This window comes from Heliconius melpomene, chromosome 20 (genome assembly GCF_056956725.1).
Source record: "Heliconius melpomene rosina isolate 202511_hmr_F chromosome 20, ASM5695672v1, whole genome shotgun sequence".
Lineage (NCBI taxonomy): Eukaryota > Metazoa > Arthropoda > Insecta > Lepidoptera > Nymphalidae > Heliconius > Heliconius melpomene.
In genome coordinates, this window is record NC_140408.1 from 14,272,450 (window position 1) to 14,286,948 (window position 14,499).

Below are 14,499 nucleotides of genomic sequence, written 5' to 3' on the forward strand. Positions count from 1 at the left end.
ATAGTAGCGGATGTAGATTTTTATTTCTGGATATGTGGTGTTTATAATGGTGTATGAATCAAAAAATCTAATGCATTTCTTCATTTCATTCATATATTTCGCCTAACTTGATCTGGATACAATACTGAAAAAGATACAGTTCACTTTCTTTTAGTGAAATTTCATTTCTTTTTTATTTTAAGAATATATAATAGAAAATAATGTAATATTTTTTTCTTTATACATATTTACAAGACAAAAAATACAAATCTTATTTATATGAAATTAATATGTAGATGCCATTCCATCACTTAAGATTATCTTAAAAAAATCGTAATAAACATTTTTAGTCTGAAGCATTCCGTTATTGATATAGTACAACAATTTAGTAGATTTTGAAAATTATAAAGTGTTACTAATATATGAATCTAAATATAGTTTCAAATAGTCACAAAAATATTTTTCTTTTTACAATTTATTTAATCATATGTAGGGTTTCAAGCATTTAAAGTTATTATTAAAACAAATATACACATATTACACAGTAAGTAACAATTAGTAAAGTTTTTTATATATCACATTAAATATTTAAATTATTTAAAAACAGATAAACAATATTAAAAATGTAGTATTAAAGCACTACATTTCTCAAGCACAGCCCAATTTTAAAGATTGCGTTTGCCTTCTTGGCAGGGTGAGGAAATGAAAAGAATTCATTACCTCTCCCTAGTAGGATTTTTCCCACAATCGAAATAAAGGCTAAAATTATTATATTTTTCCTATTCTTGATTATTCCAAGCTTAATGGTGGACTCCCTTCAAATTCGTCAGCAAAAGGATCCTCAGACATGTTATTATTAGAAAAATTCAATTTCACAGGATTTATATTTTTCACATAGGCCCTGTTTAAACACACTGGACTCGACAAATTTTTGGACATATTCATTATACTGGCATTTTGTATATTATAATTATTTTTTATTAAAAGTGGACTTCTATAACTATTGTTAATAATATTAGATTTATTAATAATATGAATAGGTTGTAATGGTGGTGGTTCTCCATACATTTCTAATTTAGCAATTTTCTCATCAACTTTTCGTTTTCTTCTTACTGTTTTTGGCGATAATTCTTTTGTATCTGTTTCTTTAAAACTTGATTCAAAGTCCAAGCCAGTTAAATTTGCATCAACACATTTATTAGCTGGAGAATCTATGAATATTTTATTTTTAGTTATATTATATTCGCTATTATTTAATCTGTACGGCGAAAAATGTGTATTGCCATGTTTTGTATTAGCAAAATTATTTTTCACTACCACACACTCTTCAATAAACAGTTTTTTGTCTAAACTAGATAATTTTCTAGAAAATTTGTCCGTCATTATTCTCAACATATCAATTTTACACGTTTTAGTAAAATACGTGAATTCCGTAGCCCTAAATTGTTGCGAACATTTCCTATTGCTGCCATGTCGCCTTTGCAAATTTACACACGATACAATCTGTCCTGTTTCTAATATATTTTCAAACCCAAACTTTTTAATGCCACCCCAAAAATTTATTGCAATGACATTTTTATATTCATCGGAAATGTAAACATTTTGGAATAACTGTTTTGAGCCTTCGTATTCTTTTGTAGACGGTTCAATTAAAAAAATAAAACCAAATGTGTCTATTTCGTTATAATCTATGGTAATGGGCTTTTGTAGGTCTTTTAAAGTGAAAGGTGTTCTTTTTAGTGTTTGTGTAATAGATTTTAAGCTATCATTTTCTTTTAATTTTGCTTTTTTAAATATTGATTGTCTGCCAGCTGATAATGCCATCTCAGAATATCTAAAAAAAGGATAAAAAAACGTTTGCTGGTCATATGAACAATTTTTGCAATTTCATAAAATACTGATTTTATTAGAAATTAAACTTATCAAGTGAAAATCAAAAGTATATGTTATATTATTGAAAAAGAAATCTTAATATATACCTATTTATGAAAATATATAGAAGGGTAAAACAATAAATTTACCTTATGGAAGTAGGCACTATATTAAAAATCTCAATCCAAGTACCCTCTTTTATTAAATCCAGTAAAGATTCATTCGGCCTCCATATTGTAATCATAGCTAGAATATGAAAAATATTTTTTATATTTGCAAAATGGTAAATTTTAAATTTATATAAAATTTAATATTGTGGTTGTCCCACGCGACAGTTATAAGTTCGACTATGATATTGATGAAACTAAAAAATAAATAATTAAGTTAACAAGATTACATTTTATTCAAAACTAGCGGACGCGCGCCGCTTCGCTTGCTTATTTAGGGGTGAATTCTAATAAACTACGAAACATGTGTTCAATGAAATACTTTTAAAAATCTAAATTTCAAATTTTATAAATATCAGTACTGATTAAAATTTTTTTCCATACAAACTTTCAACCCCTATTTCTCCCCTTAAGGATTCAAATTTTTCAAAATCCCTTCTTAGTGGATGTCCAGATTACGAAAGTAAACATCTGTCCAAATTTCACGTTTTTACGCACAACGGTTATGGCTGTGAGTGCGTCTTACCTCAGTCAGTGAGGACAAGTCCTTTTATATATATATAGAAGATAGTTCTTATAACAAGTTATTAAACTAAATACCTTTAGTTATATGATTCGATTTATTATTCAAGTCTGCTACCCTCATTTTCAACAGTGGTACAACAATCCTATTAACGTCTAAACCACGTTTTTTCACCATTTCTTGGACTTTTTGTTGTAATTTCTCTATTAATTTATCTCTTTCTTTGGACGAATGCTCTTGTAGTAATTTTATTTGTGAGTGGGTTAGACCTGCCTGTCAAAAAACAATTAGGTAAAGTAATGAATTAAATTTTTAAAAAATATGTTAGAAAACAATAAATATAATTTCTTTTCTATTTATATTGATATTTACTCAGTTAGCAGTATCCACTTTTTAAAATTTCTAATAAAAAAATAGGTTGCAAGATTTGGACCTACACTTCTTGTACAGTGTTTAAGCAATTATACTATAATATTTCAAATCTTCTTAATAATATTATTTTAAAATAAAATATGTCTAAACTTAAATGTGCAAAGAACACAAAGTACGTTAGTAAGTTGTAAACATTTTGTTTAGAACAAACAATATATACATTAAAATAATTATTAAGTAAAAGTTATATTAAACGAAAAAAAAATGAAATTAATTTACAAAAGAAATTATAACAAGTTCGAATACAAAAAAAAAATACACTACTCACCCTAAATTCTATAGGATCTTTACTCATTTTCATTAACTTACACAGTTGTGTGCCGGAATCTAAATCTCTTTCTGTATCTAGACTTTCAGAATCTTGGGATTCCTAATGGAAAAGGAAAATAACCGTATTATCTCGATATTATATTATACAAGATATTTTATATATAACATAAAGTAGTTAAAATATATTTGAGGCCGTCGTGGCCGCAGAAGCGCAATCGTGCGACGGTTGTAGGTTCGACTCCCACTCTGGAGAATGAAATATTTATTTTTTTCCTTACTCTGGTAGCGACCACAAAAATTAAATATTTCATTGTGCGGCGTTTAGTTCTGCCATGAATAACGGTCAGTAGGCAACAGTCTGAACACTATAAATACCTTGTCCGAATACTTTTCTACTTCTTCATACAACTTTTCCAATTGATTTTGTTTCTCATTTTCATATTTAATTTGGTATAGATTTTCCAAACGTTCTGATCTTGTCACTGTAATAAGTGAAGAAAATAGTGATACCATTATAATACTGACACACGCGGTTTCGCCCGCTTATTGTTATACAGGTGGAAGCTACAGCTCTTCTGTTATTATTAAATCTGTTTAATAGTTTTTACGTGAAAATATAAACAAACAGGATGTAAAAGTCTGTGTGGATTCACTACAAAGATTCACATCTATTATACATATTATGATGAAATTGTGACTGGTGGTAAACATATAAGAAAATCTACAAACGTAATAAGGGTAGCTGATGATGGTTGTGCAGATTTAATTTTAAGATTTTTCTCAATTTTGATTATCTTTGTGCGAGCGCAAGACTAACTTTAGGGTGGCCACGACACATCGGCCGTAGTGTACGAAAAAGCACGGTGCTGTGCCCGCCATTCAACATATGATATCTGTACGTTACGTACGTACTGGTTTAAAGTAGAGAAAGAAGTGTCTTAGGTTTATAAAAAATCGCTTGACTCACATTAGTTCTAAGTAATAATTTATAAAAATAATATAAAAACAACGATAATATTTTCTTTTGATAAATATGAATTGTGTATATCAGAAATATATTTGATACGAAAAGTCTTATAATCATATAAATCTATAAAAATAGCAAAACTTCTTACCAGTACTACCATCATCGAATCTCTCAACATATAACATTGGATAAACTCTTGTAATAAAAACTTTCACCCGCGAAACTTTCCCACCCTCCATTTTGACAGATGACAGGTGGGACAACATGGCCCCGTTGCCATGGAAACCGAGGCGTGCGTTCCATTTCGCGCGTCGTGTGGAGTTGCCGAATATTTTTAGTCGTATTGCGGATGTGTTCTGTAGTTTGTGTTTTTATGTGATTATGGGTTCAAATTTAAATACTATTCAACGCTTGTTATAACTTATTTATGTTATTAGCATCTCTGAGGGGAAATTCATTACATCAAGTTCGATAAACACCACATCCTCGCTAGGAAAAACTGACATAATATATCTAATATGATCCGCGAGGCTAGTGAAATAAAGAAATATCCTAATTATAGTAGAGAAGGCGGTCGGAGACTTTCTGCCACTTAGGCGGTCAAAAAAACGCCCTCTAGTGTCACTAGAGGGCAAAATATAGTCAGTTCATTCTGTAATAATTCAATGCCTTGAACGCGAGGCTATTAAGAAATCGTTGGCGGTAGTTTGATATAATAATTATGTTAACTGACAGATGAATATCATCTCAGTCTACAAATACAACAATCAACTGCAAAGTGTTTGAAACATTGGGTTACCAAAAATGTATGGTATTAACGACACTTGATTAATCCTGTTAAAGTTTTATTTTAAAAGTGAATTTTAAGTTTTTAAATTTCATGAATAGTATATATAATAAATTAATCAAAGCCAAATAAATATAAACATAGAAAATAGACTAAATTTTATACTTATAATTTAAAATATATTATTTAACAAAAGATTAATATCAACAGTAAAAAACTAAGTGATTTACCACTATAATTTTAGAAATAATATAAAAATTTTAAAGGTACTCACCTCCCAAGGCGCCACTCCCTGTTCACAATTAAGTAATTCCGCACCATGTACAACTAATTTTGTACCTACAGATATTTTTCCATCAAATATTAGTTTATTTATCATTGCGTCTGTAGATGACATTATTGTATACCAACCGTCTGTTAGAAGTAACTCCAAATTTTGGGTTGGGTGGGCAATACTGAAAAATAAATAGAAATAGAATAAAAAATATATATATTATTACTTATAAAAATAATTTATCCTACTTCTAATATTATAAAAGCAAAAGTTTGTAAAGATGGATGTTTGTTTTACTTTTACGCTAAAACTACTGAATAAATTTAGATGAAACTTTACAGAAATTATTATACATCAGAATAACACATAGGCTACAATATATGTAAAGGTATAATATGGTCATAATGTAACAACAAATTTATTCGGCGGAACCGCGTTTGGTTCACTAGTACAATATAAAACATAAGTTTTATCATCTAAATAGGCTCAGCCTTTTCTTGAAATAGATTTAACCTGTGGCCTTGCCACTGTGGGGAAAAAAGAAATAACAAAATGTTGTGTATGACAATTGACATATTCTAAGTACGGGAGGTACTTAGAATATGTGTAGGTGTATTACATTGAAATGATTAAATTATTGTAAATAATTATAATGCAATAATTCTTCGATAAGTGAAGTATCCACCATTAAAAAAATATGTTAATTAGCTTCATGCTGCATCCCGTATACAGCAGGTAAACAGCGGAAACTTAGTAATATAGTGTTAGGATACTCCATTCCATTAAGATACTTCCGTTCTTCATTTTCCGCCGAATACTAAGGCATTGAGTATTGAGTGGCGGAATCGACGCCTCGCTTTGCCTTGTTCCCAGAACGAAGAAATGAAGATATTAAATATTTGACTCCCCCAGTGGGGATTGAACCCACAACTGTCACGTTTACAGTCGCACGGTTATGCCCCTGCGTTACGACGGCCTTCTTAAAAACAGTGCGTATTGGTTCGAATCTGATTATAAGAAAAAAAACTAGAATAGAAAAGGCCTTAAATAGTACTTTAGTAAGAGAAAATTAAAAAAATAAATAACATACCTATTTACATAAGAACTATCAACGTAAACTCCAACCACACACAAAACAATTCTTTTACTCGAAATTTCATCCTTTTCTAGAATCTTTCTTAAAGCTGGTCGCTCTACATTATACAACTCTCTATCATATCTATACTTTAATTGATTCAATACATTTTTTATTGTACAAACATTATTCATAGTTTTAGGAAAAACTATTTCGTAAGATAATAATTTCCAAATTATTAGTTTCAAATGATTCTCAATCCAGCCTTTTGGAATCATTCTTTTATTAACACTATCTGTAAACAGTTGTTGTATTTTATCTGTGTTCCAAACATCATTGTCAATGTCATTTCGTTTCTTGCCAAATTCGAATTGTAATAGCGTGTCAAATCGGAATTTCGATATGTTTGAATCAATTTCAGTATTAGAACAATTTTGTTTTTCAATTTCTATTATATTTTGTAAATTAAGTTGTTTATGTGTTTTATAATTTGAATCAAAAGTATGCATAATGTTACGATTTTCATTATTTTCGCTACCAACAGTTTTTACCGGTTTAATAATTATAGGCATTTCGAATTTCTTCCTTTTTTTCGCTCTTGGACATGACAAAATGGGGCTACTAGATCTTTTATTTGATGGTGTATTTTCTTTAATAAAATCTTCTGTACACATTGTTTCTTCTAAATCTTTTATTACTTCTGTATTCATTAAATCATCAATATTCATAACATTATTATCATTTGTTTTAGTAGCTTTATCAAGTGATTCATCATTTACGTTATCTAGACATGGTTTTTTAAATAGGTCATCATTACAGCCTACTTTTATAGTTTCTTTTTCTTCTGTAATGTTAATACCTTCAAATAATTTCCGACTTTTGTATAATGCTTTTTCAGATACATTAATTTTTTTGTTACTGGCAGTTTGAAAACCACCAAATGCGCTATATTCCGAGACAGTGTCTTTTTTAGTATTACTTTCATTAATATTTTTGAGCTCTTTCGATTTAATTAGAGCAGTTTCTGAAATATGAACCGGTTTACTACTAGCCGTTTTAAATCCACCAAAATTTGTATTTGCCTTATTTTTATCAAAATTATGTTCAAGATTTTCATCCATTTCTACATCTTGAAAAATATGTTTGCTTTTACTTAAAGTCCTAAAACCTTGAAATTTGTTTTGAATATCAAAATTGTCGTTTTTATTACTATTATTGTTTATAATATCGATATTATCAAATATATTCTTAGTTTTGGCTAAAGCTTCATTTGATATTACAATAGGCTTATCACTGGCAGTATGGAAACCAACATTTATTTTGGGACGCCTATTAGGATCCATTTTATTTTTTTGATTTTCCTCCTTTAAATTATCATCACTACAATCAATGCCTTGAAAAATATTTTTACTTTTAGCTAAAGATTCTTTAGATATTTGTACAGGTTTGTTACTTGCTGTTTTAAAGCCTTGAAACTTTTCTATACTATCGTTTTCTTTAGTAAGACATTGTATATCCACATTATACTCTTTTGCATCATACATTTTGTTAGACTTTTGTATAGCATCTTTCGAAATTGCCATTGCTTTATTATCAGTTTGAAACCTTTGGAACTTGTCGCTAAAATTTTTAATATTATTTTCAGAGTTTGCAGGAATTTCTTTTTCAATATCTTGGAATATTTTCTTTGATTTCGCGAAAGCCTCCTTGGAAATAGTAACAGGCTTATTATTAGCAGTTTGAAATCCGACAAATTTGGGAGTTTCTTTTACTTTATCATTCTTTTGTTTTAATTCTTTATTTAAATATGAATTATTGTTATTTGTCATATTCAGATATGAACAGAGAACAGTTTTACTTTCGTTAATTGGATATAGCGGTTTTGATGACGTTTCTTCCGTATTTAGCGTATTTATTTCATAGTTCCGGTTTTTCTTATTAATAATATTAGATCCAAATGCATGTGTAGTGTCATCATTTTTAATATCTTGAAATATTTTTTTCGTATTAGCTAGAGCTTGCTCAGAAATTTTTATTGATTTATGACTGGCGGTTTGGAAACCTATAAAGTTTTTACTTGCAGTTGCAGAAGTATCAATGTTATTAACACAGTTTTCTTTATAATCGTCTAAGCCTATACCAATATCTGTTAAATCAATGTCTTTAAAGATATCTTTAATTTCATCTAATTTATGTGTATTTATTTTATTTTTATTAGCTGTTTTGAATCCTTTTGTTTGTATAAGTGCTTGTTCTGTCTCAGAAGGGAAAACTTTATCATTTATATTACTTTCTGGTGCTTTTAATGCAGGATTATTTTTCTTGTTTTCAAAAGGATTGGTAATGTCATTATTTTCTACTAAGAAATTAGTTTCAAATTCTTTTATAATATTGTCATCTATATTTACTTGTTCCTTTTCCAAAACAGGTATGTTGCTTACTGCTCCTGTGCTTAGTAAAATATCTTGTGAAATATTGTTATATAAATTATTATTTCTAACTTCAATTTTTTCCTCACATGAAGGTGAAACTGGGAATAATTTAATTTCTTTATTATTAGATGCTATGACTGTAGTTGATTCATTCCATATATTATTTTTATCACAAATGTTATTAGACTTCCTTAATACTGATTTACTTTTGTCTTCATTTTGTTGAGATTGTTTTGTAGCAGAATCACTTAAATTATGATTAAATATTGATATTTTATTTCCCTTTATTTCTTTTTGTGTATTCTTATTTACTATATTGTTACTACTATCCATTACTTCAACTAACTTTGTAAGAGGTATATCTATAGATTTTACACATAATAAAGATTTTGCTTTATTATAAGAATCTGAACATATTTGTATAGACTTATCACTGGCTGTTTGAAATCCAACATACATTGTTTCGTTTAAATCATGTTCATTATAAAATGAAGTTTTTAAAGCACAAGTCAATGGAAGTTCCTCATTTTTAATTTCATTTTCTTCATCGCTACTAAATAAAATACTGTCCTCTATGGTAAATCGGCCATTTTTAATTTTGGTTATTGAGCGGTCTGTACTTTTCTTTCTTATAGTCAAAATTGGACTTAAAGATTTATCCCTATCAATTAAAACAGGCTCTGTATGCCTTTTTATATACAATTCATTAGATATAACCTGTGAATGAATTATTTGCTTAGCAACAGAAGTCTCTAAGTTCTTTTCTATTACCGGCATTGCTATAGCCTCAAATTTATCAAATGAATCTAAACCGAAAATTAAAGGTGATGGAGTTTTAGATTTCATAATGTATGAATTAGATATGTTTATGATTGGACTGTTTGAAATTTCTTCATTATTATTAAAAATAATATCTAAGCTATTATTTTGAGTTTTAATAATATTATCCATTTGAGCATGTGTGTTTTGTTCTACAGACAAAATATTAACAGTATCAGATTTCTCTTTAATCATATAATTATATGTTCTGTTTTCACTAAAAGGCTCAAATATGTAACTATTTAAGTTTTTATTAATTGCTTTTAAATTAGTAGTATCTATTTTATGAATCTTTGGTATTTTTTCTTTGTTGTTAGCTTCAAAAGAAATATTTGTGTAATGAAAATTATTATCAAATTTTTGACTTATATCATTTTCTTTATTTATTAATGCCTCAGCTTTTTCAATAATATCAATTAATTCAGTGTCAGACACACACTGTGTGTCAAATTTATTTGCTTGGGTAACTTTAGGTAGCTGAAAAAAGGAATTTCAATAAATGTAGCAAGATATTATTTTTATTATGGTAATTATTTTACTGGCATTAAGAAAAGTAAGATTAAGTTCATTAAGTGTGTCATAATAAAAATTAAAAACTTAGATTCATTAGGTTTCCCATAAATTACTAAATATTTAACAAAAATTAAAGTGTCTATTACATACCAAGGTAATAAAAATATAGAGCATTTTGTAAAAAACAGGACCCAAATAAAAGGTGAAGCAAGCATACAAGTGTTTCAACATAGCTTGATACCAAAATTATGGTTTCGTAAGCTAGAGCACTTGTACAATTTTGAGAGCACATAATTTGAGTTCCTCTATTTATATTTTATTAAATGTTTTTTTTTAATATTTTGATTAATTTTTGTCTAATAACATTAGAAAACATAAAGTGAATGCAACAAAGATGACTGTATTTCTCAATAAAATTGAAAATATATGAATCTAAGAAAACACTGGTTAAGAATTACTAAGAATAGTATTATTAATATAAATTAACAAAATAACACAGTATTATATTATAAATAATATGATAAATATTAAAATATCGTTGAAATAATTATAATAAAATTTTGATAGCAACTTACTTGATCATTTGATATCATACTGACAGGTATAAAATCTTTTCTCTTGAATTCTTTTAATTTCATTTTATTTTTCACATTTATAGTGGTATCTGCACTATGCATTGCTTTTACTTGTTGCGATATATTAAAAAATACGTCCTTGGCTTTAAAATTTGTAATATTAGAATTAGATTTTTTGTCATCATGATAAAGGGATATGCTTTTATGTTGGTTTTGTTTTTGCAAAGAATTTTTGAAGGATTCTACAAAATCTTCCATTTCTCTATCTTCCATTATATTTTTTTTCCTTAAGATTTATATTATTTTATGATGGTAGCGCGAAAACAAAATATTTCTTATAGAGAATTGACGTTTGATTTGACAAAAATGTCACGATAAGAAATTGACATATCACATCATCTAAATCTACAGACAATCAACAGTTTAAAAATTCAGGAAGGCAAAGATAAAATAAAATTTTGGAATATTCACATAAATAAAATAATTTTGGTACAACTATATCTCAGATTTATTCTGTAAGTAAAATAATATGTAGTAAAATAATATTTATCACAATATTATTTTTTTAAATAATTTTCCACATTTCATTTAACTTAGAGCATAATAAATTACAGGTTTTGTTATTTATTTTTATAAATGTAGCTAGGTTACTGTATATAATACTTATATATTTATGATAAACATTTTTCGCAAAATCTAATTTCGGTTATTAACTCTTATTTAAATTAGTTCATTCATTTTATTCATTGAATATGGTGTTCAAATCATATAACGTACCGGAATGAAAGTATTAAATATTATCTGTATAATTTCAAAGTTGATAAAAGTTAAAACAAATAAAATTTCCGAACGCAAGCTTTACTGAACACCGAACGCGAAGAAGTTTAGAATAGATATTTCTCGAATTACTTTATTTTATATATTCTAAAATAAATAACCACCTACATTAATTATAATTCAACTAAATCTTATTGAACAAAACTAAATAATGGTGAGTTTATGTTTGATTTATAGTTAAAATAGTATTAAAGAAATGGCGCTAAATAGGGTTATGTATTTCAGTCCCACACAATTTTGTTGGTCCAACCCGGTCCCAGGCCAGAAACAAGAACGTATTCCGATTATGAGAGCGTAAATGACTGTATGGAAGGCGTCTGTAAGATTTACGAGGAACATTTGAAGAGAAGAAACCCAAATACACCTACAATAACATACGATATTTCACAATTGTTTGATTTTGTTGATCAAGTAAGTTTTGTATTTATTTATCTGAGTAATATGTAATTTTGTAATAAACGTTTAAAATTCTTCACAAACTAGTAAATCTATATGTAAAAGTTATAAAGTTAAATTAATTTCTTATGCGGCATCCAATTCTATCGTAATAATAATCTGTAATCAATGAATTCTGTCATGAATCAATGAATATATAATATATATGTTAATTTACTTATACATTTAATAAAACGGCGAAACTCAATTCTGCCACTCAACTCGCAATATCTCCAAAAATCAGTGTTAACACTAGACTCCTTGTGAAGCTGAAAAACAAACCAGAAAGCCCCAACGCCACAACTTGCCTCTAAATAGAATTAATATTTAATAGTTTAAATAATCAATTTTATTTCTAGCTTGCAGATTTAAGTTGTCTCGTATATCAAAAATCAACTAACACATATGCACCATACAATAAAGATTGGATAAAAGAGAAAATATATGTTCTTCTCCGTCAAGCTGCTGGTCAAAGTGACTGAAACTAAATAAGATCTAGTTACTACAGTGTGATTTATGAGTCATAGCCACCCTGAACTAGAGTGACATGAAAAATTGTAAATGGCTGCGCAGTTGTAATGTAAGGGTTTTTTTTTAAATAATTTCTATTGTAATATTCTCCATTACAATGTGCAAACATTCAGAATGGGTGGCCACTACTCATTGACCATACTGTACATATATATACTAAGTGACTGTTTAGAACTTACATTCAGGGATGTTATGGAGCTCTGTCACTAATAACGGAACTATAATATCCAATATTCAAAATAATAAATTAGATACTAAAGTTTCAAATAATTTTAAATATAGGCAGAATCTAAAGAAGACTATTTAATATGAGTTTTTATTTTGCGCAAAGTACAAAGTAGTGATAAGTATAAAAAATATTTATTGCTAGAAATATATAAGCAGCAATATACTGTCAATAAAAGATTCTTTAAAACATAAATTTGTCAAAAATGTAATATTCATTACTGGAATTATCCGAAACTAATAGATAATTGGAAATAATTTTATGTTTAATATTAATTGTACATGAGGCTTGATGTAGTGGCGCGTATGATTTTTAATGTAACGATTGTATATTCGATTCCTACTCATGGGAATTATTTTCATACCCACTTTGATAACAGGATAAAATATGTCATTAAATACCGCCACTCAATAGCGAAGTGTGTGGAAATTTTAATGTAGTGTTTCCTTAAGCCAATCTTGCAATATGTAGGATACAGCCTAAAGTATTTTTTTTTATATCTGTAACCAAAACTGATATATTCTTATATACATAACATCCCTGCTTGTAATTTTGTAAAAATGAGAAGTTAATTTAAGTTAATTTTTTTGTATTTTTTTTATTTTAAAGCATACTTGATTGATTTTTACTATTGTTCTATTAAAAATAATGTGAATATAAATACCTATAATGGTATAGCGATTTATTTTATAGATATTTTTTGTTCTTTGTAATAAATTAATCTATGAAAGGGATCATCTTTGGACTTAAATAAAGATGTACATTAGTAGTGTTAATTTGTTTTGCTTGTCTGCTTCTTCTATGTATAATAGAATTTTTGGTGCAAAAGTGCATATAAAACTATTATACTCCTTAAACACTACTTTTTCTTTTTATCATTTTTAGTGTACACCTTTTTGATTTCATTCAAGTATGTTTTAAAAGATTTTTTTGTTTGTTTTTTGTTTTAGTAATAATAATTTTTGTAAGCCGAAAATTATAAATATAAACTATAATAAGTACCTTAATGTATTTTAATTTATAATACAGACTATAAACATCTATAATAAAAAAATAAATTCTGTATTTTCCTTTTTTTCTTATAACAAGCACTTATTTGCTACAATACAATTCTTTTATATTATTGTTATTTTATTATACAATATAAATTCGATTAACTGAAATAATTGTTATTATATATTATTACAGTATTTAATCGAATTATATCGAAATATATTATCTAAAAATTTGGATAATCAAAAAATATTGAACTTAAATCATGAAACGCTAGATAATAAAATAAATTAGTTTTCAAATAGTAAATTAAACCCTAACTTTTTATAGCTCTATTGCAGTAATTAATGTTTTTTTTTTGTTAGCTTAGATGTAATCAGATATTGATTATTAATTTACCAAGAAGGTAAGGTTAATTTACAATTTAAACTGAAAAGTACCAACTCGCATAAATTAGTTAATAAATATTTTTAAGAAGTTGTATTAATTTTTTGCTTAAAAAGATGTGTTTATAGAAAAAATCTATCATATAAAGTATAAGTAAGTGATAACACTAGATTTTTTTTGTTTTATTTTATTAAACACCTTTTAATAAATTATTTTATTTATTTATCGTGAAGATTTTGAAACGCTAGTAAAGAATGATAAAATTATTTGAATTTTAGTAATGAAAGATATATTAATTTCGCCGTTCTCGTTATACGTTAGGCGTTAAGCTCCGTCACTCAACATGCAATATCTAAAGTTAAAAGAGAAAAAAGAACAATGGCTTAAAAGAAAAAGAAGTGAAAA

The 14,499-nt window shown here is 27.2% G+C and overlaps 2 protein-coding genes across 2 annotated transcripts; one reads left to right on the forward strand and one right to left on the reverse strand.

Moving 5' to 3' along the window:
• Positions 1-71: 71 nt before the first annotated feature.
• On the reverse strand, positions 72-11,062 carry Brca2 (BRCA2, DNA repair associated). Its single transcript, XM_085205226.1, has 9 exons — positions 10,686-11,062; positions 6,362-10,074; positions 5,272-5,452; positions 4,359-4,566; positions 3,619-3,725; positions 3,242-3,343; positions 2,619-2,814; positions 2,001-2,097; positions 72-1,813 (listed from the first exon to the last, which is right to left on the reverse strand). Exons 1-9 carry the CDS (start codon positions 10,956-10,958, stop codon positions 769-771), a joined length of 5,922 nt encoding a protein of 1,973 aa, XP_085061352.1. The 5' UTR covers positions 10,959-11,062; the 3' UTR covers positions 72-768.
• Positions 11,063-11,534: 472 nt separating this feature from the next.
• e(r) (enhancer of rudimentary) lies at positions 11,535-14,261 on the forward strand. The gene is made up of 3 exons (XM_085204361.1): positions 11,535-11,676; positions 11,748-11,933; positions 12,317-14,261. The coding sequence occupies exons 1-3, from the start codon at positions 11,674-11,676 to the stop codon at positions 12,437-12,439; spliced, it is 312 nt and encodes a 103-aa protein (XP_085060487.1). The 5' UTR covers positions 11,535-11,673; the 3' UTR covers positions 12,440-14,261.
• The last annotated feature ends 238 nt before the right edge of the window (positions 14,262-14,499 follow it).